This window comes from Parasteatoda tepidariorum, chromosome 5, assembly GCF_043381705.1.
Source record: "Parasteatoda tepidariorum isolate YZ-2023 chromosome 5, CAS_Ptep_4.0, whole genome shotgun sequence".
In the NCBI taxonomy this organism is placed as follows: Eukaryota; Metazoa; Arthropoda; class Arachnida; order Araneae; family Theridiidae; genus Parasteatoda; species Parasteatoda tepidariorum.
Genome location: NC_092208.1, coordinates 39,343,934 through 39,366,858, shown reverse-complemented (window position 1 = coordinate 39,366,858; position 22,925 = coordinate 39,343,934). Strand labels below are relative to the sequence as shown.

General features: G+C 28.5%; 1 protein-coding gene across 2 annotated transcripts in view; it reads right to left on the bottom strand.

Moving 5' to 3' along the window:
* The window catches only part of LOC107444630 (homeobox protein unc-4 homolog), a 59,575-nt gene extending 37,458 nt beyond the window's left edge, over nt 1-22,117 (bottom strand). Inside the window, exons 1-2 of one of the 2 annotated variants that reach the window (XR_011636845.1) lie at nt 21,791-22,092; nt 4,303-4,523 (exon numbers count right to left, since the gene is read on the bottom strand). Coding sequence is in view for 1 of the 2 variants with exons in the window: in XM_016058842.3 (XP_015914328.1) it covers nt 4,303-4,523; nt 21,791-22,034 (465 nt within the window). In the remaining variant the exon portion in view is untranslated. Of the gene's footprint in view, nt 1-4,302; nt 4,524-21,790 lie in introns of both variants that reach the window. The other variant, XM_016058842.3, reaches the window with a different exon arrangement.
* Between the last annotated feature and the right edge of the window lie 808 nt (nt 22,118-22,925).

The window sequence follows — 22,925 nt, the reverse complement described above, 5'->3', positions numbered from 1 at the left end:
CTTATTGTATGAAATAAATAATGTTTATTAGTTTTACTAAATTTAAAACATTTTTATAAATTTTCCATGTAAGTATATAAATTTTCTTTATGTCAGTTTTTCTAATTGAAACTTTCACAATTTCTTATACACAAAAAGTATTTTTGCGTCAAATATGATCGTATTTTCTGATTATTTTAACATTGATATTGAACAATCATAATACCCCACACACTTTTTATAAATTAAAATACAATCAAATGAAGTTTTAGGAAATAAATAATGTTTACACTTATGACTTTGAATCAATTATTATTACAATCATTTTCATTTAAAAGCTAGTTCTCGCTGTTTCAAAATCTAGTTTTCCCCACGCATTTTAAAGCTTTTCAGGAATTTTTAAGTTGAAAAAAATATCTAATGATCATTATAAGGGCATTTATGGTCATTATGTTCACGTTTAAAGTCATTATATTAACGTTTAAAGTCATTATATTGACGTTTAGAATCATTGTAAGGACGTTAAGATAATCAATCTTGGAAATTTAAGGAATACAATAGATATGTACGTTATCAAGAATACGAGAAATCATCAATTGCTGCACATTATTGGAATTTAGAGCATAAATTCTATTTTGAAAATGACAAAATTATTTCCACTGCAATCACATCAGCTCATCTTGATGCCTAGGAATCTTGTTTTATTCATATCAATGCTGATTCCCTTATTAATAATGTTAGTTCCTTGCCACCTCTTCACTGTGAGCAGGATTGCATTTCATTCTGATATGAGTCTCTCGGAAACTGTGATTTCTCTTATTCTGTTTTTCACCTTTTTCTCTCTCTGCTACTGTGGTTTTCCTAGTTTTGTTTTACACCTTTATTTTCCATTTTTCGTCGGCAACTTTACGTTTTATATTTCAAATCATTTTTGTTCGCATTCACATCTGGCAAGTCTTGATAATGGACGTCTTTTTTTGAAGCAGGTCGTCTGTTATTTCCAATCTGTATATTCTCGCAGCGGAGGAGCTTTTTTAATCAAATAATCATCTTGTTAGTCATAAAATCCTATATCAGGAAAATTCTATACCTTTTCAAAAACTTTGGCTTTTCGAATGAAAAGCTAGTCATAAACTTTAAAAAAAAAATTTATTTATATTTGATTACTAGAAAAATTACGTCAAAATACATTTGGTTCCACGGTTCATCAGGAAAAGATGACAAGAATTGGGGTGGGGAGACTTTATATCCCCCCCCCCTCAATAGGTCGAGCTGTGTACTTAAGGTGGTTGCTGAATGAGAGAGCCGTTGTTTAAATGGGCCTATCTGGTTATGATAATAGACATCGATGAAAATCAACCACTGACGATAATTGGTGTACTCAAGATAAATGATTGTACCTTCTAGCACATCATGACTGCCGATGGAACGCTTAATGGCTGACGCTTCCTGTGAGCGTTGCTCTGAATGAAACACCAGCAGGTGACAATTTACATCAACTGCAGAGGGATGACACACATTAGCGATAATTTGCTGCAAAACTTTTTTGTTGGAAGGATCTGGCAATATCATTTAAAAATTTTCCGAGTTTTTCTTTTTGTAATGCAATGGGATATTTTTATTAGTTACTATTTTTTTTTCCTTCTCCATTTAACTAATGGGAGTTTCGGAACAGAAATCAGACCCCAAAATTGCTTATTTGTTAGTCAATGGTTGAACTGTATACATCTGTTTCCTCTAAACGTTTACAAAATTACCGGGTTTATTACTATCACTAGTCGCCTTTGGCTACCATCTCAATTACCTTTCAAAATTATCTTCTACAACATATAAACTTTAATGGTAACTAAGTACAGCACAACTGCATTTAAATATTCTAATTCTTCAACCCCTCTTCCAATCTTAACACCTTCTATACTTTTAAATAATATGCTAACTAATTTTTTCTACCGTCTAGCTGGGGCACGTGAATTTGGCAGTACAAAGTAATTTAATTTCAGTTTTAGTTAGTTTCGAAACGAAAAAAAAAAGTTCGGGCAAAATTACAGTTGTAGGGTAATGGCATTTTTAGTAAAAGAAAAAGAACACGTAATTTTGGTTAATGAAACTAAAATCTACTTATTTAAACCATTAATTTCGTAATGTTTCCGCTCATATGGTTAGGGTTTACAAGAATTTTTCCATTCATATATTTGATTTTACATATTTTGATTCGAAATTTTTCGAATTAATAAAACTTTTAATTTATCAACCGAAAACAATAATTTTTAAAATTTAAAATAATCTTGTTTGTTAAAATTGTAATTTTACATCAAAATTTAGGTATCTAAAGAATCTTACCAATAGTTTGATTGCTTGGAATTTTACGATTTCTTACAGTTTCTTATTGTTATCAATTAACAGATGTTTCACAAGAACAAATAATACTGTAATTCTCTCCCTTATTCGATATTTGCACTAAACAGCTGACTACCGTTGAGATTATGCCAACAAAAATAAAAATGAAGGAAAATTTAAAAAATAAAAAACAAATAAAAATGAAAGAAATCTTGAGCAATATTTGTCTTTCAGAAACCTTATTTTTGAAAAGGAAATGTCGCAAGCATATGTGAAGGCAAGCATAATAGCCAGGTAAATGGCTAGTTTTTTACAAGAACAATTCTAATTCTTCTGTAAACATTTTTGGAAATGAAATGTCACAATCAAATGTGGAGGCAAGCGTAATAGACAGGTAAATGGCTAGATTTTCACAAGAGCAATATTTTATTTTTCAAAATTATTTTTTGAAAATAAATTGCCACAAGCATATGTAGAGGCAAGTATAATAGTCAAGTAAATGGCTAATTTTTTACAGGAACAATAGCTGTTCTTCAAAAAATTAATTTTCGAAAAGGAAAGGTCACAAGCATACGTGAAGGTAAGTATAATAGCCAAGTAAATGGCTAATTTTTTACAAAAGCAATATTTGTTTTTTAAAAATTTATTTTTGAAAACGAAATGTCTCAAACATATGTGGAGGCAAGTATAATAGTCAAATAAATGGCAAATTTTTTACAAGCGCAATATTTATCCATCAAAAAATTAAATTTTGAAAAAGAAATGTTGCAAGCATATAATGAGGCAAATTTAATAAACAGGTAAATGGCTCATTTTCTACAAGAACAAGAGTTGTTCTTCAAAAATTTAATTTTTGAAAAAGAAATATCACAAGCATATGTTGAGGCAAGTATAATAGCTAGGTAAATGACTAATTTTCGGCACTTTCCCTATTTTTCTTGACCTCAAAATTCTTCGCCGGATTCAGATTTATACGTTGCAAAAAAATGAAATAACAAGGAATCAAATCAGTCACACAAATACTTGTAAAATACTAGAAAAAAATATGAAATTGGTTCCAAAACATATTCTCATCGACGAGAAAGTATTTTTAAATAATTTATTTGAATAGTTTATAGTTTCAAATACTTTTTACTGATTTTGTTTCACCTTCTGTTCCTGGATAATAGTAGTATCAATGTGGACCAAATATGCTTTCTAATTGTAAGAATAAAAAACGTTGTATCAGTAATGAATTTTTAAAAAAAAAATTAAATAACGATAGTACTTTTACGATCCGAGATGTCGCACTACAAGATGCCAATAATTTCAGCAGTAATTACTTTGTGAATACATGAAAGTTTTATTTAAATAGTAGGACAACACCACTTCTCTCATTTTGAGGTAAGAAACTTTAAACCAATAACAGTGATGTTTCCCTATCTCACCGCATTCATGAAGCCTTTTGTTTGCCTAGAGGAGGTGAAAAGGTTTTGAATTAAGATAAAAACTAACTTGTTTCAATTTAAAATTATGGTTAACTGCATTTGTATTTATTTATTTATTTATTTATTTATTTATTTAGTTTGGAGTAGAGATACTAGCCAAACAAAATCTTTTTATTGTTAAAAATAAATTAATTTCTGTTAGCCGTGGTGCATTGTGGGCAAAAGAGCAGGTTCTTAAATAATTTTAAAAGGAGAAAAATGAAATGAAAATTATAAAAAAATAATTATAATAAGTTTAAAAATATTCGTCTGTCACCCATGCATTCGAAATCTGTAAGATTTTGAAAGGACTTAAGAATTTTTTAATTATTTTATCATATTAAAATACTCCACCAAAAGAGGACAACTACTTTGTCTACCATTAGTTGAAATCACTCTGTGTATGTTATACAAGTACATGCATCACTGCTAATAATACGAGAATAAACTTTCAGTTGTCATAGTGACTGTTGAATTATAAATATTTTTGTAGCGTATTCAAATATTAAACTAGTCTTACCTGAACCCGAGATTCGACAAGATCGAGTCTCGAGGCCAAAGCCTCTCTCATAAAAACATCAGGATAGTGAGACGCTTCAAAAGCTTTCTCTAATTCCTCCAGCTGCCATCCGTTGAAGTTAGTTCGCGTCCTTCTCCTTTTTTCCTCTTCGTCTTCATCCTCCTCTTGAGTTCTCCTCCTCTCTCTTTCTTCCGATGATATGCCATTTGGAGTAGGAGAAGCTGGAGAGAAAAAAATAAACAAATGATCACACAACAAATCATTGCAAAAAATGAATGATGAATAAAGATAAATTTAAGTATTTAAAAAAAAATTTCGCAAGTTATCCACTACACTGTTAGAATTTTCATTCTAAAATTATGATAAAAATAACTGGCGGAAGTCTTTCACAATAACTGGCAACAGTTTAATTAACCGCAAATTTTACGTTAAAGAATATTTTTTACCTTTACGGTTTTGAAACCGTTTACAACTGGTATGGTTACAAAACTAAACGGTTTCTTAACCACTTACAAGTAGCAAGTTTTCAAAACCGTAAAAAAGAAATTCAACTTGACATTGGAGATAGTTTGGAAGCTTTATCGTGCTGTCATCTATACAAGACTGAGAGTATTGTATTATAATAGTCCAGGGTCACAAATTGAAAGTCTTCATGCGTTGAACGTAATCGAGGAAATATTATGGCGTCAGCTCTGGCACTCGAAGCCTTGTTTTGTCGGTCATGATATTGACACATTTGCCCTCTCGACTATAATATGTACCCATCTGCAGGGAATTAAGTGGCTTCATTAGGTGGGCCTAGTTGGTGCCATAAAATTCTGGTTGTTTTACCGTATTTGGTGAAGACCGTTAATAAACGGGTTTTTTTCTACAACTAACTGTTTGAATACCATTTTATTTGAGGTTATTTGACTGTTTTGTTAGAATATGGTAAAATAGCAATTAAATAAATAATTGAAATATTTTTTCCGGGAAATTTCTAACAGTATACCTTAAATTAATTTATAAACGTTTTTTGTAACTATTATTAGCTCTAATTAAAATACTTTTAGAATGTAGCATTTTAAAAATCTGTGTTTAATTATTTTTATTTTTTATATTTGCATATTGAAAAAAATCAGATTAAGTTATATTACTAGAATTTCTAAGCCATCGACGCAGAGTATTGCGAGTCATAGTTTTCGGATTCCTAGATGAGATGTTAAAAATTGAACTTTTAAAGTGTTAAAAATTAAATATTTAATCTTCAGTATCACATTTTTTTAATCTCAACTTAAGTGTTAACACAAAAGTGTTATTACATGTATTTGTAAAATTTCTGCAAAATTACATTGCATATTAGTATTGAAATATCTTTCTTGTAAATTTCTTGAATGTGTTGCCAGCAAGAAAAAAAATTACGGACTAATTTGCAATCTTTAAGGTTTCACGCTTACAATTTAAGAAGCTTCTATCCACGCCATCTTAGATTCTAGGTTAAGCTTTAATTTGTGTTTTCTCTACATTTTTCTGTACTTAACAAACTTTTGATAATGTAGTATTATTAGACATCTCTCAAAAAAGGCAGAAAATAAAGAGCTTTATTAAAATTGGATAAATATCGCTTGATAGCTTTTAGAACTTTTTTTTTAATGAATTTTTCCTCAAAATCTCGTCAACTCTTTGCAAAAAAAATGATGCTATTTGTGGTTTTCTATAAGTAATTTAAAACTATACATGTTCGGTTTCATTTTTAAAAACTAATCTTATTACAGTTTAAATTGGTGAAAACCAAATGGGATGACACTAAAAAATTTCCTTTAGCGGTAATTGTGTAAAAAGAAATATACTTATCGAAAATCTAAAATCTAATACATATTTGCATTTTAAATATCTTTCCGAATTGTATTCGCATAATTTTGTGAGAAAAAACTAATATAGAATCTATAATACTGCACCCTTCATATCTCATATTCTGATTGGGTGATGGCCTTTTATTTTGCATGCATCAAAAGAGAGTGCTAAGTAGAATAAATATCTATCAGCAATTTATTTGTGAAAAGTAAATTAAAAGGATTAAAAACATGTTTAGAATTTTTCCTCCCCTTCGCCATCCCTTCGACTGTTGAATTCGGTCGAGAGAAGGACCTCTCTAATTAATTTCGTCTGAAATTGAAATTATTTTTTAGGAAATAGCATGATTTGTAAATTATTCGAATTTGCAAAATAATTACAATTTCCATCAAACGAATTTGATAATGCCCGTATTTATGACATTCAACCACACAAAACATTTTTTTTACGCGAAAACTAATTTTTAGAGATTACTTTATTGGTTTTCTTCATTTATTTTAAAGGTGTTATATTCCACACCTATATTCGAATTGGACTAATCCCACTTCCAACTTAATATTTAAATTGAAAGAAAAATTCCTAAGGGCCTCCCACTGATCTTGCTTTACATCGAACTTGAAAACTAAAAACTGTATATAAAAATTCAAAAGTCATAAATAGGTAATTAAGAACTCAAAAATTATGAATAAAGTTTAAAAAACTGGAACTAAAAGGCAGAAAATAATTCTATTTTTGTCGCACCTAAAACGATAAAAAATAGAGAGCATCACTTTCAAAAAACGTAGGTAGAACTCTTGGTGGTGATAAAAGTTTATTGTGAAAGAACTACGTTTTTCATTTTAAGTGTGACAAAATTGAAACTATTTTTTCTTTTTCCTAGGCCACGTGAAAAACGAGTTTTTAAAGCTTTTATTCAATAGCTTTATTTTTAGTTTCGTGTCTTAGTTTGTCTATATCGGAGAGAAGTTATTATTTCAATTTGCAATAATAGGGACACAAATTTTGTATGTAATATTAAAATAAAAATCGTATAACTCGTACTGTCATTAGTTACAATTGCAATTGCTGTAGCAGGTCGAAAATTGGTTAAAACTTCAATTAATGAGAATCAAAAAAATGCATACGCAATTATAAGAGCTGTAAGGAAGTTTATTTTCTTAAACAAACATTGCGCATAAATGTTGATGTGTTTTGAAAAAAAAAAATTCTATTTTATTTTAGTAATAACCTATTTCAGTTAATATTAGTATATTTTCCCAATTATGATAGAAAACGCAAATATTTACAATCGAAATATTGCAACTTGAACTACTAAGCCAAAAATAGTAATAAAGCAAATGTTGATAAAAAGTTATTCACTATTTCCCTAATAGCGCTCGACAGTATTGGAAACAAGTAATTGATTACCCCATTTTTTGTAATAGAAACAGAATCTTCATTCATGCAAATTGCTACTTTTTTTTATAGAAATGAAAATCAGTTTGGAAACATAAAGTTCGTGCCCTTACGAATTAACTTCCTTTCTCATTCCAGAAAAGTGCATACTCTGTACTCTAAAGAAAGAAATTTCGTGTCACTTTCAATTTTCTCCCAGTTCTTAATGTTAACTTATCACGAGCCGAACGAAGAAAGTGAACTTCATTTGCATATCCCTCATTAAGAAAGCACGCGAGAGAATTATCATAATTTATCGAAAGCACAGAATGGGAACTTTTCATTGATAGCCCGTAGAGCCATTTCCCACGACACACTAATGACGCAGCAGAAATGGTGGAACAATTCATCAGCAAACGATTGTTTCAATTACGATTAAATAATCGAGTGGCAGTACCCTGTCGATTTCTTTTCCATTTTTACTACCATTTTCATTTATTTAACGATCTGACAGTCGCCCACTAAAGTTTATGTTGATCGTTTATCGATAAAGAGTCACTTAATGGAGATATTCGCCTAGAGAAAGAATAATAACAATAATAAGAAGAAAAAAGACTACAACTTCAAACACACATAAGGTGCGAGCCCTAAGGCGGTGTTTGGAAGCGACACTGCACCAGTCGGCAGATGGCGTTACTCGCGCTATAAATAAAATTACTGCCACTCCACGGACTGTAATTAAGTCATTAACGAGAGTAAACTTTGATCGACGATCGTCTGCTCGCAAATTGTTTTTGCATTCGAATTTGCTCTTTTCTTTAGGAATTTCTCGACTATTTTTAATTATATATTTTTCGTAAAAAAAGTTTTAAAGGGAAACCTTCTCAATTAATTATTTGCCATAGCGATGAAAATTTTAGGAGTCAGACGAGTAGCGAATTTCTATTAGAAGAAGAGTCGTTAAGCTATTCGACGGCGGCAATGGGGCATTTAATGAAGGAGCGACTTTTCTTTGACGTCCACTTATTTACAGGGAAAGTTAATTAATTCTTTTCTTTTCGCAATTTTCTTTTTTCTTTTCTTTAACGAAAGATTGAAAATGAAAATAATTCTTCAAAAAAATTTGCTTAATAATTTTTACTTAAAGAAGCAAATTTAATTATTTTTATGATATGATATGATTAATTTAAAAGCGAAAGTAATAAAGGAAAACGATTTTAGGACAGCTAAAATATTTTAATTACGAAAAACATTTAATTATTAATGAATAATTTATAAAAAAAATTTGAGTGGATTCAAAGAAATAAAATGATGCAGCATTCGGGATAATTTTTAAAAGAAAATTCCTAGACAAAATTATAATTAAAAAAATTTTTGCAAAAAATTATAAAAGTTCCACAGATAAAGGTATTTAAAAATTATTTATTAAACAGCTCTTAATAAATTCTAACTTGTAAAAATAGAAGATTTTTTAAAAAATTAATTAAGAGTTATTATTAACATATTCTAAACAGAACTTTCAAACTAAGATACCTAAAAGATTTGTACAGTCGTTAAATATGAGTGTTATTATAATGTTAATTCTTTTATTATTTTTCTAAACTACGTTTGTTTTCTTTGTTTTTTACTATGAGATGATAATTGCTATTTTGTACATGATTGTTTCCTTTATACATATATATTGTTACCGTAACAAATAAATGAATGATACCCTTTTACTGGTATTACCAAAAACAACAACTCAAAAATATATTAAAATTAACGCTTTACGTATTTTCCGTTTCTTCAGATTTCCTGTAAAATTGTTTCACTGCTGGGGAAGTCTATAAGTGGTGAAAGCAATGCAAGTTTACCGAGAAAGCGTTCAAGAGAACTAAGTTTTTATTTAGTTAGTAGAATAAACGCTTAAAAATTATAAATTTAATTGCGCAATAATGTGGTTAAATGGAAATAAATCATTTAAAATGGTCTTAATAGCAATGAAACAATTATCTTGTCGAAATTGAATACAGATGTTGCAAGTTACTTTTACCACATAAATTATTTTATTTTATTTACTTATTTATTTTAAATTGGAAAACAATTAACCTTAATCTTTTAAACTTCAATCGTCAGTAAAGTATTCATAGTTTAGGAAATTTTTTTTAACTAAAAACTTCTATCAAGAAGAAATAAATCGGTTTTATAAATTAACAAAATCTTTTAAAAAAAAACAAACAAATTATCTGTTTTAAATAAGATTGGCGATAAAACAAAATAAAAAAATGTGATGTATTTCTGAGTACAATTTTGAAAAATAATCATTAGAAACGCGTGGCTTTAAATCTAACGAATTACTTGTGTTAATATAATAATTCAACAAAGTTTTAAATCCATTTTTTAAAAGGTATTCCGTAAAGACCATCCTTAAATGTTGAATCTTTATAAAAAAATAAAGGGAAAAAACCTAATTAGATGAATGCAAAACAAAAGAGATGGGTGAACAGAAAATCAAAACCTGTTTTATTGCAGTTTGAACTTTCAATATGTTTTTATAATAATCATTTTCAAATTCCTCCTTTTCTGGGGAGGGGAGTTTGGGTGTCTTTAGTTTTTCTTTTTTAATTGTAATTTGCCATATTTTGATTTAAATAATCTGCATTTTTCATAGTTTGGAACAGTATCTTCATTTTTTTATGAGGATTCTAAATATATATATAAAGGTGATCTTTGAGAACACTTTCTCTAATAGAAAAGTCAAATCAACTGAAAGCATGTCTGCTCACTTATAAAAATTAGAACGAAAGAAAAAAATTATCTCAATTCCTGTCATTTTTCATAAGCATCGTTAATCTTAGTACAAGAATACAAAATGAAATCACTTTCCAAAAAATTCTATTCCACCCTCAAACCATGGAACTTCGTTCTACAAGAATTAATTGATTAATTATACACAAGCCTATTCATACACGCCATGTTGTGCGCACGAAAAAAAAGGTAGGTACCTCCCGAAATCCATCTTAATGGCTTCTTTCAATAGAGACGGTTGTACGACATAAAATGGTTTTCACGCGTAGCGTGTCTCTCTGCGTTACCTTGACAACAGAAGAACCAATGATTGCGTACAGGCGATACGCGCCACTGACCACCAATGACCTCCTCGAATTCTACCCCATCGTCACCGCCCACCAACACAGTTATTTCACTTCTCTTCATTATGCCGTTCGATTACGATTACACAACAGGTTACTAATCCCAAGTAATTGTTTTCGTCCGCAATTGACTACTGACTTTCATACTAGTCCAATGGTTTTCACAGCGCGTGAATCGAGATGTTTCAGATAATTAATTTTGATCGACCGGTCTTCCTAAACTAATTAGTATTTCAAAAGGAACTTTTCACAAGAGAACAAACATTCGTGAAATGTTTACAATTTTCATCTAGATATAGATTTTACGTCAAAGATTAAAGAATCAATAATATGCATGGAAATAATTAGGAGTTAATCTGGGCAAAGAAAATGTAGGGATTTTCTGTAAATTGCGCCAGCTAATATATCACAAAATTCATCCCTTGACCCATATAATATATTTTTTCTCCACATTTTTTACACTCTCTCGCCGATGCAAACGTTCGGCTTTTTCTTTTTTTTTCCTGGTCAGACTATAATAAAGAAAAAGAAAAAAAACGAACAAATTTTCTATAAAATAAGTTTGTAGCTAAAATAAACCTCAACCACCAATCCATATGATAACATTTTAGAACTTTTTTCTATATGCAAATGTAATACTAATACACTGTAAATGAATTCGGATCAAATTGCGGTAAAAAGTACCGGCACTCCAGGTGCCGGTACTTTTTACCGAAACATGTTACGGAACAAAAAATCTGATGAATCGTAATTTTTACATTAATATTACCGTAAAATCGAAGAATCACTTTAATTAAATAAATATTGTAAAAATTACAGTATAATATTTTACAGTAAAAATGGATTTTACGATAAAATGAGTTTTATGGATGATGCACACAAATTGCTGGTATTTAATACAGTAATTTGATCTCGAAATTTTTACAGTGTAACAAATTGCATGATTCCAACGTGTGCAATAAAATTCTGTCTCGATTTAGATGTTTATGAACTCTGTTAGATAATAGCTGCAACGGAGTCAATAAGTTAAACAGCCTCATGAGTTTAAAAACGTAATTCGAAGATGCATTATAAAGGCACCGATGATTAGGAAGATTTAATTTCAGAAAATACGTCTCATGAATTCGTCTCATGAATTACTTTAGAGGCTTATTTATCAAGTTTGAAATCTTTACTATCAAGTTGTATTGTTTATCAGGTTCGAAATCTTCACTTTACTGTTACTTATTTTGACTGAGTAGCAAAGAAAAGTCTCATAGAGCTTTTATTTCCTCTGTGGTATAGACAAGGCAAAAACATAATAGTTATAAAATTAATCTTATAGATAGTATGAATTATCACGGTAGCTGCTACAAACACCCCCTTTAACTTTCTCAATTTTCTTCTAGCAACATTATGATATAATTTTCCACATAGTTTCCTTAAAATAGAATTTTTTTCTAGAACTAGAATTTAAAAAAAGGAGTAAAAAATTTTCATCTTCTTGAAATATCTTAAGTTTAAGTGCCAAAGCTTTGGCATAAGTCGTAGTTTCTTACATATTTAGAAGGAATTTTTCCCAAAATAAAGAGTAACGCATTCGGATGGAAAAAAATGTTAGAAGCAAATTATAATATAAAATGATTTTTAATAAATTATATAAATTTTTCATCGTATTTTCCATTTTCTGTTTTATGGAGTTTCTCAATGTGTGCAATTAACAGGTTAATTATTTCTCGAAAACGACAACTTTGCTTGGAAACTCATATACTTTGATTTTTTGTTTGCTGCATGCATCAAATACTTTTAAAAGTTTTTATTATGGAGATCATGTACTTTTTTAGAATTATGAACAGATAGCGTGTCACTTAATTCCATAATATGCATTTGCATAAAACTGAAAAATAAGAAGTCTATAAATAGTCTTAATTTAATTACGAAATAAATAAGAAAAATTGTGATTTGATAAATTGTATAGCTTTCTTAAAAAAATAAATATTAACCATTACACAAGACAGTTACGCTCTTTTAATTCATATTAACTATTGTTATTGAGTATTAATATACTATGAGCATATATGGCAGTACTTTTACTTTCGTTACTTGTACCGCCGGTACAAGTAAAAAGTACGTACTTGTACTTCGTTATTTTTTAAATTTAGTACTTTTACTTGAACTTTCGTTACTTTTTTAGGGAAAAAGTACAAGTATTTGTAACGGAAACATCGAATGAAATCGTTACTTTTTTCCAAAACTCGGTAAGCTTTCTAAAAAAAAAAAAAAATTAAATTTACAAATAAATGCTTATGTTTTTTTAATTTATAAAATTAATGTGCAATATTATATTAAAATTAATGTGCATTCACAGCTAACTTCGTGCTTAAACATTTTAAATCAATGGTAATTTAAATAAATAAAAATAATAAATTAAAATTAAAATCAATAGATAAAATTTCTTTTTCGTGCAAATCCATAAAAAGTTTGATACTAAATATTATTAATATATTTGATTTTAAATTAATTAATAATATATTTGATTTTAAAATTATATTATACGATTATATTTCAAAATTATATTATAAGATTCTTCGAATTTAAAAATAAATTAAAATCCATAACTTTCAAAATTAAAAATAATTAAATAAATAACAACAATTTTGCAAAAACATTAAAGAACATAAGAATATTATTCAATAAAATTTTAGATTACTTTGAGTTTTCGATTTCCTAGAAATGTACTTTTAAGTCGTTACTTTCTTCGTTTAGTACTTGTACTTTTACTTGTACTTTTTACTCGTTACTTTTTAAAATAAGAACTTTTTACTTTTTACTCGTTACTTTTTTTAAAAATACTTGTACTTTTACTCGCTTCTTATTAAAAGTAACGTTGCCATATATGACTATGAGTATTCAAATATAACTAAATAAATGTTTTTTCGTATTTTATTATTTAACTTTTTTAACATCCTATCTTTAGATTCCTGATTTAAGAAAAACGTTGCAGTTAATTTAACTCAACTTGAACTCAAATGAAGAAATGGGGTGAAAATAAACTTAATAAACCATATAAAAGTTTTAATAATATAATGCACTTATCTTCCTAAATAATTGATTTCTCCAATTATTTTGTAAATTTTATAAGTTGGGTTTTAAAACTACGTAAAAATTCCTTTAAAATAACAAGTAATAAATAAATGGGGTGAAAATTAAATTAATAAACCATATAAAAATGTGAGTTATTACTCATGCATTTATTTTACAATACTCATGCATTTATTTTATGATACACTTATTTTACTAAATAATTAATTTCACTAATTATTTCGTAAAGTTTATAAGTTGGGTCTTAAAACTATGTAAAAATTCCTTTAAAATAACAAATAGTAAAAACAGAATCGACGAACCATTGATTTTGCTTCCGCTTTTCTTTCTTTTTGTTCTGTAATTTTTCGGAAAGAAAAAAAAATTCCCCTTAAATATAAATTAACTCAATCACGCAACTCAATTGATTAGTGAAAATTTTTTGAACCTTTATAAAATAAGGAAAGTTTAATTAAAATTAATAATAAAACAATACAAAAACAGTTTTTTAATGATCACTAAAACAATATTTATCCAGAAAAAAAAAATTTTTAAACCCCGTTCAAAATTCATTAAAGAAGCAAAACCATTACAATCATTTAAACAAATAACATTATAGCATGATACGTTATTTGATTAATAAAAATACTCGTAAATAATTAGATCGATAAATATCGTTTCTAAAATAATCAAGTTTTTAAGGGATGTTTGAGCTATAAAACTAGATTAATTGAAGAAAAAAAAATTGCTTTGAATCAATAAATCCAATGTATTAATGTTACTATGTATTATTGTATGAATTTAGGTGTGTGCTTTTTTTAATCTTTTATTTAGTTTCCTTAACACAAGTCAAGTTTTATTAGTTTTAAAAATCTTTTAACTTTAAAGATATTTCATTTTAACCTAACCTATTTTCATTAATGTTTTTTAAAATATATTTCAACTAAAGCTCCGAAAATAACAAAAATTATAAAATGAAAATAATACAAATTATTGAATATTTATGTTCAACAAATTTATTTTAAAACTATTTTTCCTTATTATTAAAATGTAGTCTAATTTTGCATTATAATTGCTCGAACAAATATATCAAAAGTTGCATTTAATCCTATTAAAACTCTTTTTGCACTAAGGAATTATCTATGAAGCTCTTTTTGTCCCTTCATATTGTTTACTGAAAAAGTGATAAAATAATATATTAAAATAAGAAAATTACTTTAAAAATTTAAATGTTTGCTGGCAAGAATGTTCTAAAATTATTTTTTTTAATTTAGATGACACTGCAAAAAATGGGTATCTAAAATTTACAAATTTTCTTCGTTTCCGACGAAATTGTTCTCTATGGATTTCAACCTAAGTTTTAGTCTTATTGTTACATTTTAATTAACACAATTGATTTAGAAAATTTTCTCACTTAAACTATCTTATTTCTTAAAAAAAATGAAAAAAATCCGTTACAAAGCTGACTTGGTGATTAAAAAAAAAATAGATCTTGACAGCTGTTAGAAATTTTTTCGAAAAATTCGATTTTTTTTTAAAAATATATTTTTATTTAAAACATAAATGCAGATATTTCTTACATGCTAACAATAAGAAACAGTTTTAAAATGTCAAGAAGAACATGTTTGATTTTGAAATGTCTTTATAAACGGTAGGGAAGACTATTGTAACTTAGCCCTACAGTACTATTATTTGCACCATCACCACTGAGAAAAAAGTATAGTCGAAACTACCAGAATATGGTAAATTATTGTTAGATAAATTATTTAAACTGTGGTTTTTCTAGTTCTGTTTCTCATTTTTATTTTTCCATTTTTCGTTGGCAACATTACGTTTTTTATTTCAAAACATTTTTGTTTCTTTAAATTCACGTCTGGCAAAGTCTTAAAAATGGTTGACTTTTTTCAAACTGCTTGAAACATGTCGACTGTTATTTCAAATATTGAATATTTTTGAAGCGAACGAAGTTTTCAATCAAGTTCATTTTCTCAGTTTTATTTTTTTAAGAATACGTCAGTTAATTTTTTTACTCCGGATAGTATTACAAGTAATTGATGTCAAATTTCGAACTGATGTTTCTGCAAAATTTTTCATGTGTCATTTCCCTGCTATTTATATAATCAGTAATAAATCTTACTTTTATTCTAATTTAAAATTCTATTAAACCAAATAAGTCTTCTTTATAGTGTAAAAAATGATTGATCAAATGCTTCTTTATTGTCTAATTTTCCCCCTTTTTTCGCATTTAAACTATGCTCAATAAAATTCTTCGGTTTTTTTTTCTTTTCTTTTCAAATTTTAAATATTTCAAATATTTTTCTTTTTCTTTTTTGAAATAAAATTATTAAATATGTTTTCTTATCTCCTAAAATTAATGACCTTTTTTTAAAAAATTTTATAGACTGATTTAAATCATGAGTTCCTCTTTTTCTAATTTAAGATACGTTTCGATCTTAGTTCAAATGCTTTCGTCATTACTCATCGTTTTGAACTCGTCATTATTACTCGTCATCATCATTACTCGTCATTGCTCATCATATTAAGATAGGAATTCTGTTCCCGACTCTCACTGACGACAGTACAGAATTTAAATATCCTCAGAGGTAGGCAGATCATGGGTTTGAGTCCCCTTGCCTTCAAGGTACTCGCACCAGTGCTGGCGTAAAATATCTTCAATGGTAGACGGATCAAGGGTTAGAGTCCCCTTGTCACCAGGCTAACAGTGGAAGGTTTTCGTGGTCCCCCTCTCCATGTAACGCAAATTCGGGTTAGTTCCATCAACAAGTCCTCCACGAAGGCGATTTCCTCCCAATACTTGAAGGAGTTCCCTGGTCTTCTGGATTGGGTTCAAAATTCCAAGGCTGCGAAGTTGAATATTAGTACTTGCAAACCCATAATTGAGTCGGCTGTTTAACGACTGTTATAAAATGAAATACTTCGCTCTCCATTAAGTTTAAAAACCACTTTCTTTATAAAGTAATGAATATAATCTTATTGTTTTGTCAAACTTGAAAAGAGTGAAGCGTGGGTGACCGGGCAAGATTTTAAGATCGGGATAAGTGATGCCAAAGACACACACACAATGTTCCACAAATGTTTGAATCGTCCATAGTCGATTTAAATATGTTTAATGGTAATGTCAACATGACATAGAGAAAAATTAGGGGCAAGTTCAGTTTTTAGATTCAGTAAATGCATAAAGGTAAAATTCAGTAAATGCATAAGGATAAAACGGAAATAACCAATAAATTATACTGAAATTAATTAAACTAATGGCAAATTGAAAGAAAATTTGAAATTTTTTTCTTTAATATTATATTTCTTTGCTGTTAAACAAATCATAAATTAGGCATATTTGGGAGATTTTTCTAATAATCGCCTTTCAACTCCTCTCTGTTTCTCCGATAGTTGGATTCAAACTGGTCTTGATGTTTTCAGTCTCGCCTTTTTCAATAGTAATTCGTTGGAGGCTCCAACGAACAATACTTTTTGTTTTTTTCACATTTAAATGTTAGTTAGCGAATCCACTATTCCCTTTTGACTTTATTTCTGATAAACGTCTTTTAAATATATGTATTAAGGGCAAATTTTACAAAAGCGCCGTTATGTTTGGTGTCATTATTATTTACGTCAAAATGCATGACGAAAATTAACCCTAATTTCAAAGATTCACATTGCTTGAAAATTTTGAAATCAGCAAATTTTAGGAAGCCAAGCGGCAAACTTTGAAGTAATTTTTTTTTCTTTAATTCTTTTTTCCTTAGGCTTTCCTTACCTGCAAAAATCTTAATTAAAAACACACTTGAGTCTCCAATTTTCAATTTTAACTCCGTCCATTTTGACCTACGTAATTTTAAATGACAAAATCCACAATTTTAAGAGTATTAGTCGACTAGTTCTTGAGAAATAAAAACAGGCATCCTGATCAAACTATTAGGAACCTGTTTTCCAGATTCCACTAAGCTGTTAGCATATTTAAGTTTGGGTCCTTAAACCATAAAAATTGCATCTTAAGAAATGTTAATCGTATCATTAGATCAAAGGCTATATGGGATTCCGTTCTTTTATTTTGCATACTGATTAATGACTTTGAAAATAATTAGTACTTTAATTGCATTTTTAATTACAAAACAAAACAAAATATGTAATTAAACTTTTAAGAATGATAAAAACTTTTAATTAATAGCAAAAATTTGCTTTTACTTGATGCATTGTATTCTAAGTTAGTAAATTTTATACGAAATGCATTGGAGATACTAATTGCAGTTTTATTTTTTAAGTCTATTTTTTAAATTTTATTCTATAACTGACGATGAATAGCCGACCAATTCTGAGTTACGACTATCAATTTTCAGCTCCATAGCCTTGTAATTTTGAACAAAAAACAAGGGATCTCCTGGAACAAGCATTGGGACAAACTAGACTTTTTGATGGAACTCACACGCCTTTGCGTTGCATGGAGAGAAACACAATGAAACTTTCCACGGTTAGCTCAACAGCAAGAGGATTATAACCCAATTGTTTCACAACCCCAAGAGGTTTCGTAGCAATACCCAATTGTTACCAAGCCAGAAATTTTGAAAAGATTTCTATACGATAGCCAATCTTGCGAAATTATCATGCCTTAAATTCATTTGAAAGAACCGTAAAATTTGCAACATTTTGAAAAGCAACGAAAAACATCCAGAATCTTTCTAATTATTGCAAATATATTTGCTTAGAAAATTGCTGCATACAAATCAAACAATAATTAAGTAAATTTTATCAACAAAAAAAAAATCCGGAATATTTATCAAACAAACACTTGTTAAATATTACCATGAGACGATAAGGGCTTATACAAGAATAATAATATTAATAATTTAAGTGGGAAGAACAACCCTTGTGAACTTGGCGCGTTTTTTATGGCTAAAAAAGATCTATGAAGGGTACTGTTTATCCTTTATTATTATTCATTTCTGCACTTGGATTTTGTGGAGTCCTGATTGAGTGTTCAGTTTGAATCAAATAACCTATTAAAAGCGTTACGTGAATCAACTTTAAGGTGAAATGGGATAACTTTAAACGCGTGACTGAAATTACAGCAAATTTAAGTACTATTAAGACACCCGCTTTTTAACAGTTAATAAATGAAAATTTCTCGGAGGAAATTTGTGATTGTGTTCTCAAATATACACATATATATAAGTCTTCNAAATATATATATATATATATGTACTTTTGAAGCATTTAGCACAGAGAAAAAAAAATTCTGGTAAAACCGCAGTATTGCAAGGTAATGATATTTCTGGTTTAAAAAAAAAATTTAAATAATCCATAATTCGCTTCAAAACCAAATTATACGGTATTGAAACCATTCATAAGATAATTTTTCTATTCATATGGTAATGGGTTATTGGAAATTCTGGTTATCAAAACTATAGTAAGTATTACCATACATTTAGTAAAAAAGAATAAAAAAGTACATTTAACCAAATAAATGGCTTTTACGTCATGCTCTTAGGTGTCATGAGAAAAATTACAAATTTTTACCATATTTACCAAATTTTATCTCTTAGTATAAAATAACCTTTTATTGTTAATTTTTTCCAAAATCATTACCCAAAATGCTTCGGTAAAAATTACCGATCTTTTTGGTGTTTCAATAGATCAAGAAACTAAGTAAATTTTACAATATTCCGGTAGTTTGAACCATACTTTTTTTGTGGGAACGGGAATTCGAATCCAACCGGATGGAGACTCCCTGAGCAGTAAATGCTAACTGGTGCACGGTAAATCTGTCGGGTCACAAAGTCCTCCCATAACAACTCAATATCTCTGGGATACTGAATAGAAGATTGATCGTTCTCTGATTTAGGTCAAAATTACGATTTGTGGATGAATGAATGGATGTATGAATGGTTCCGCCATATAAACGGGTGTGACGTGTGCGTGCGGCAGAAGTTGAATTCTTGGCCACAGATGGCGCCACTGGAAAAAAGAATAATCCAATCCCTTCTGCCTTAACGGCCGATGACGACAACAACAACATTACATTATCATTATATTATAATTATTATTGCCGCTATAATTAATATTGCTACTGGCAAAACAATCAGTGTTAAGACTATTCATCCACAAACTACGTTTCGTAGATTTTTTTAATGAAAATAATATTTAAACGGTTTTTAATTTAAAAAACAATTTTTAATAATAAATCACTCCTAATCTCTATTTCATAAAGGTTATCTCTATTTCATCCATGCTAGAACTTTTTTCTATTTAGTTATTGCATTTAATTTTTTCTAAATTAATATTTATTCAAAGTTGATGTACATAACATTAACTATTTATTTCAATCTTTGAAAATTCACTTGTAAAAAATATTTAATTTATAAACTGGACAAAAACACTTCGCCTTAAAACAATGTATCTTTTTTTTCGATAATAATATTACCAAAAACGGCCATATTACAGTAAATTTTTTTAATCTTAATATTTGGCATAAATTTACTGTCTCCTTTTACTTTCCCAAAGTGTATTTCATGGCATTCTAGGTTGGCATATATACAAACGATCATGACTATCTCTTTCCTCTTAACAATCATGCTAATTTTTAAAAAAATTGATGTAAGTTAAAAATATATGAGTGTTCACTATGTGTCACTTTAAAAAACACATATCATTTGCAAATTACTATTAAATAAAACAAAAAATCGAATAACTGTATCAAATAGCATCCTGCTCTTTGAACTAATCAGGCATGAGTAACCGGCTTTTTCGTTGCTTTAAAACACGCACCTCTTTTCAAGAGCATTTGGTATTTAATTTCAATTGTTTTCTTTGTATTTTTATTTTTGATCACTTCATCTCATTAATTATACTTAAAGTGGTAATGAGAACTTTAAATACAAGTTGTATAACTCTACTTTTAACTTTAACAGTTATCTAATTTCTTTCTAATATCCCTGCAAATTAAACTTTCACATCAATAATTTGTAAAATAATAGATATTAAGACTGGGAAGTCATGAAAAATTTTAATTATCATAACAGTGCTTTGACTTGATAAAGTCTGCTGATTCCTGCTGTGACGCACATCTATATTTTATTCAGAAAAGATATGACAATCTTCTTTTAAAACTTAATAACATCATTAAATAATTTTTATAAATAACGAAAGCGACTATACATAATTTCGTTAGGAAATCCTGCCAACTTTTTAATGAAATTGGATTATTTTATTAATTTTTGATGCGCAGCATAATCATTCATATCAAAACTCATATAAACAAAAATTACTAAATTAATTTTTTTTATTAAAAATAACGCGATTATTATAGGAATTATAAGTATACAAATATATAATAGTTATTATTTATTACATTGAAATATATATATATATACAAATGTCCAAGGCTGTAAGTCATTTGAATAGAAAAATGTCTAATGGCTATTATCCTGATAAAAATAGACGAGTAGTCAGAAGCAATTTTAACGAGGGGTGTTATCAACATTAAGATAAAAATGTATGGACAACTTGTCAAATTTACCTGTTTTATGCAAAATAAACTGCAGCGTTAAAAATGAACAATATGATCAAAATTTTGACTAATTTTAAATGATTCACGAACAATGATAATATTTGTGAATAATAAACAAAGATTAATGTCATTGACTCATATAAACTAAGTAAGCAGCAATGAGATTTTGTATGTGTTTTGAACTGCTAATATAGTTATGCATGTATATCAGCTAATAATAGTTTATGAAAAATTTAAAATGCTTAAAATGTTTATATCATACATAATTCATTTAAAGTTAAACGATTGTTTCTTTTCTTTCTACGCAGTCAAAATAGAAACATATTTACGTTAACTATCCAAAATGAGTTACCGTTTCAAGCAGACTTATATTGTAATTGGTAAACATTCAAACTACACTTAATTCCGAAAAAAAATCATAATATTTTACTAATTTTTTCATATTTTCTTTGATTTCTTCACATTTTTAAAAATAACCATAAATATAAGAGCTAATGAATAATTCGACTCAAACACCTATCGTATTCTAAAGAGAAGCAAAAAATAGTTTTTTGAATAAATATTTTACCTTTCTTTGGATTGTTTGATTTCCCCGAAGGAGACGTTAGAATTCTTTGTGGAGTTCTTTGAACAGCCGGTGATTCTGGTACACTTGCAACAAACGGAGGCTGTACCCCTAGAATACCTTCGATACTGTAAGAAGGGGGTACACCAGGCCGAAGTCGGGCATAATGATGACCGAGAGGTACACTGTACGGAGCGATAGGCAATGCACCGACCAACGGGCCGGAGGCGTAAAGCCTGGAGTCCATGGGTTCTGCTTAATTGCATTAAAACTGGACATCTGACATGGCGGCCATAGATGCTGCTAGAGGATCATGGATGACTCCGCCTTAAAATGAAAAAGAACCAATGAGAAATCTAACCCCTCCCCTCCGGATGAAATGGGCGTTGCTTAAGGGAGAAACAAGCTGCTCCTGAGCTTCTTTTGTGTTTCAAACACGTGATACTGCTTTCATGATGGATTTCGTAAAGATTTCGGCGATTTTAATTGAAAGAAAAGTCATTTGGCGAATAACTTTATGTTATTAATAGAATAGTATGCAAGGAAAGATTTCAATTTAATTTAGAATTCGATTAAATTGATAGATGATTTTCCTTTAGAGAGAAAGAAGGTGCAGGTTCCTTAATTTTGTTAATAACTTACAAACATTATAAATAGTTTGGAAATTCTTAGTTTAAAAGCTTTATATCAATTTTATAAAAATTATCTTCAACTAATTTTTTCATTTACTTGGTTGTTTAAGAAGTCATATTAATCTGAAAATTTTAATTGAATAAAATTAAATGTGCTCTATTAAACCTATGCATAATTTTTTTTTTTGAAAAAAATCTATCATTAAAAGTCGTAAATTAAGTCGTGTATTTTTTTAAATTTAAATTCGTTTTTTATACTAATTAGATTTGTTAATTTGTAATTTACTTCGTACAAATATTACGCACGCATGTTTTTGGCTCTTGTGGATTCCCCCTTCTCCCTTGTCAACAAAAATAAGCAATTGACAAACAATCTTGCATGCTTATGTAAAAAAGTTCGAGTCCACCGCTCCCTTACTTAACTGCAGTAATTTGATTTTAAAAATTTTAGGATAAAATTGGAAAAAAAACAATGCAACTTTACATAAAATAAATACACGTTAAAA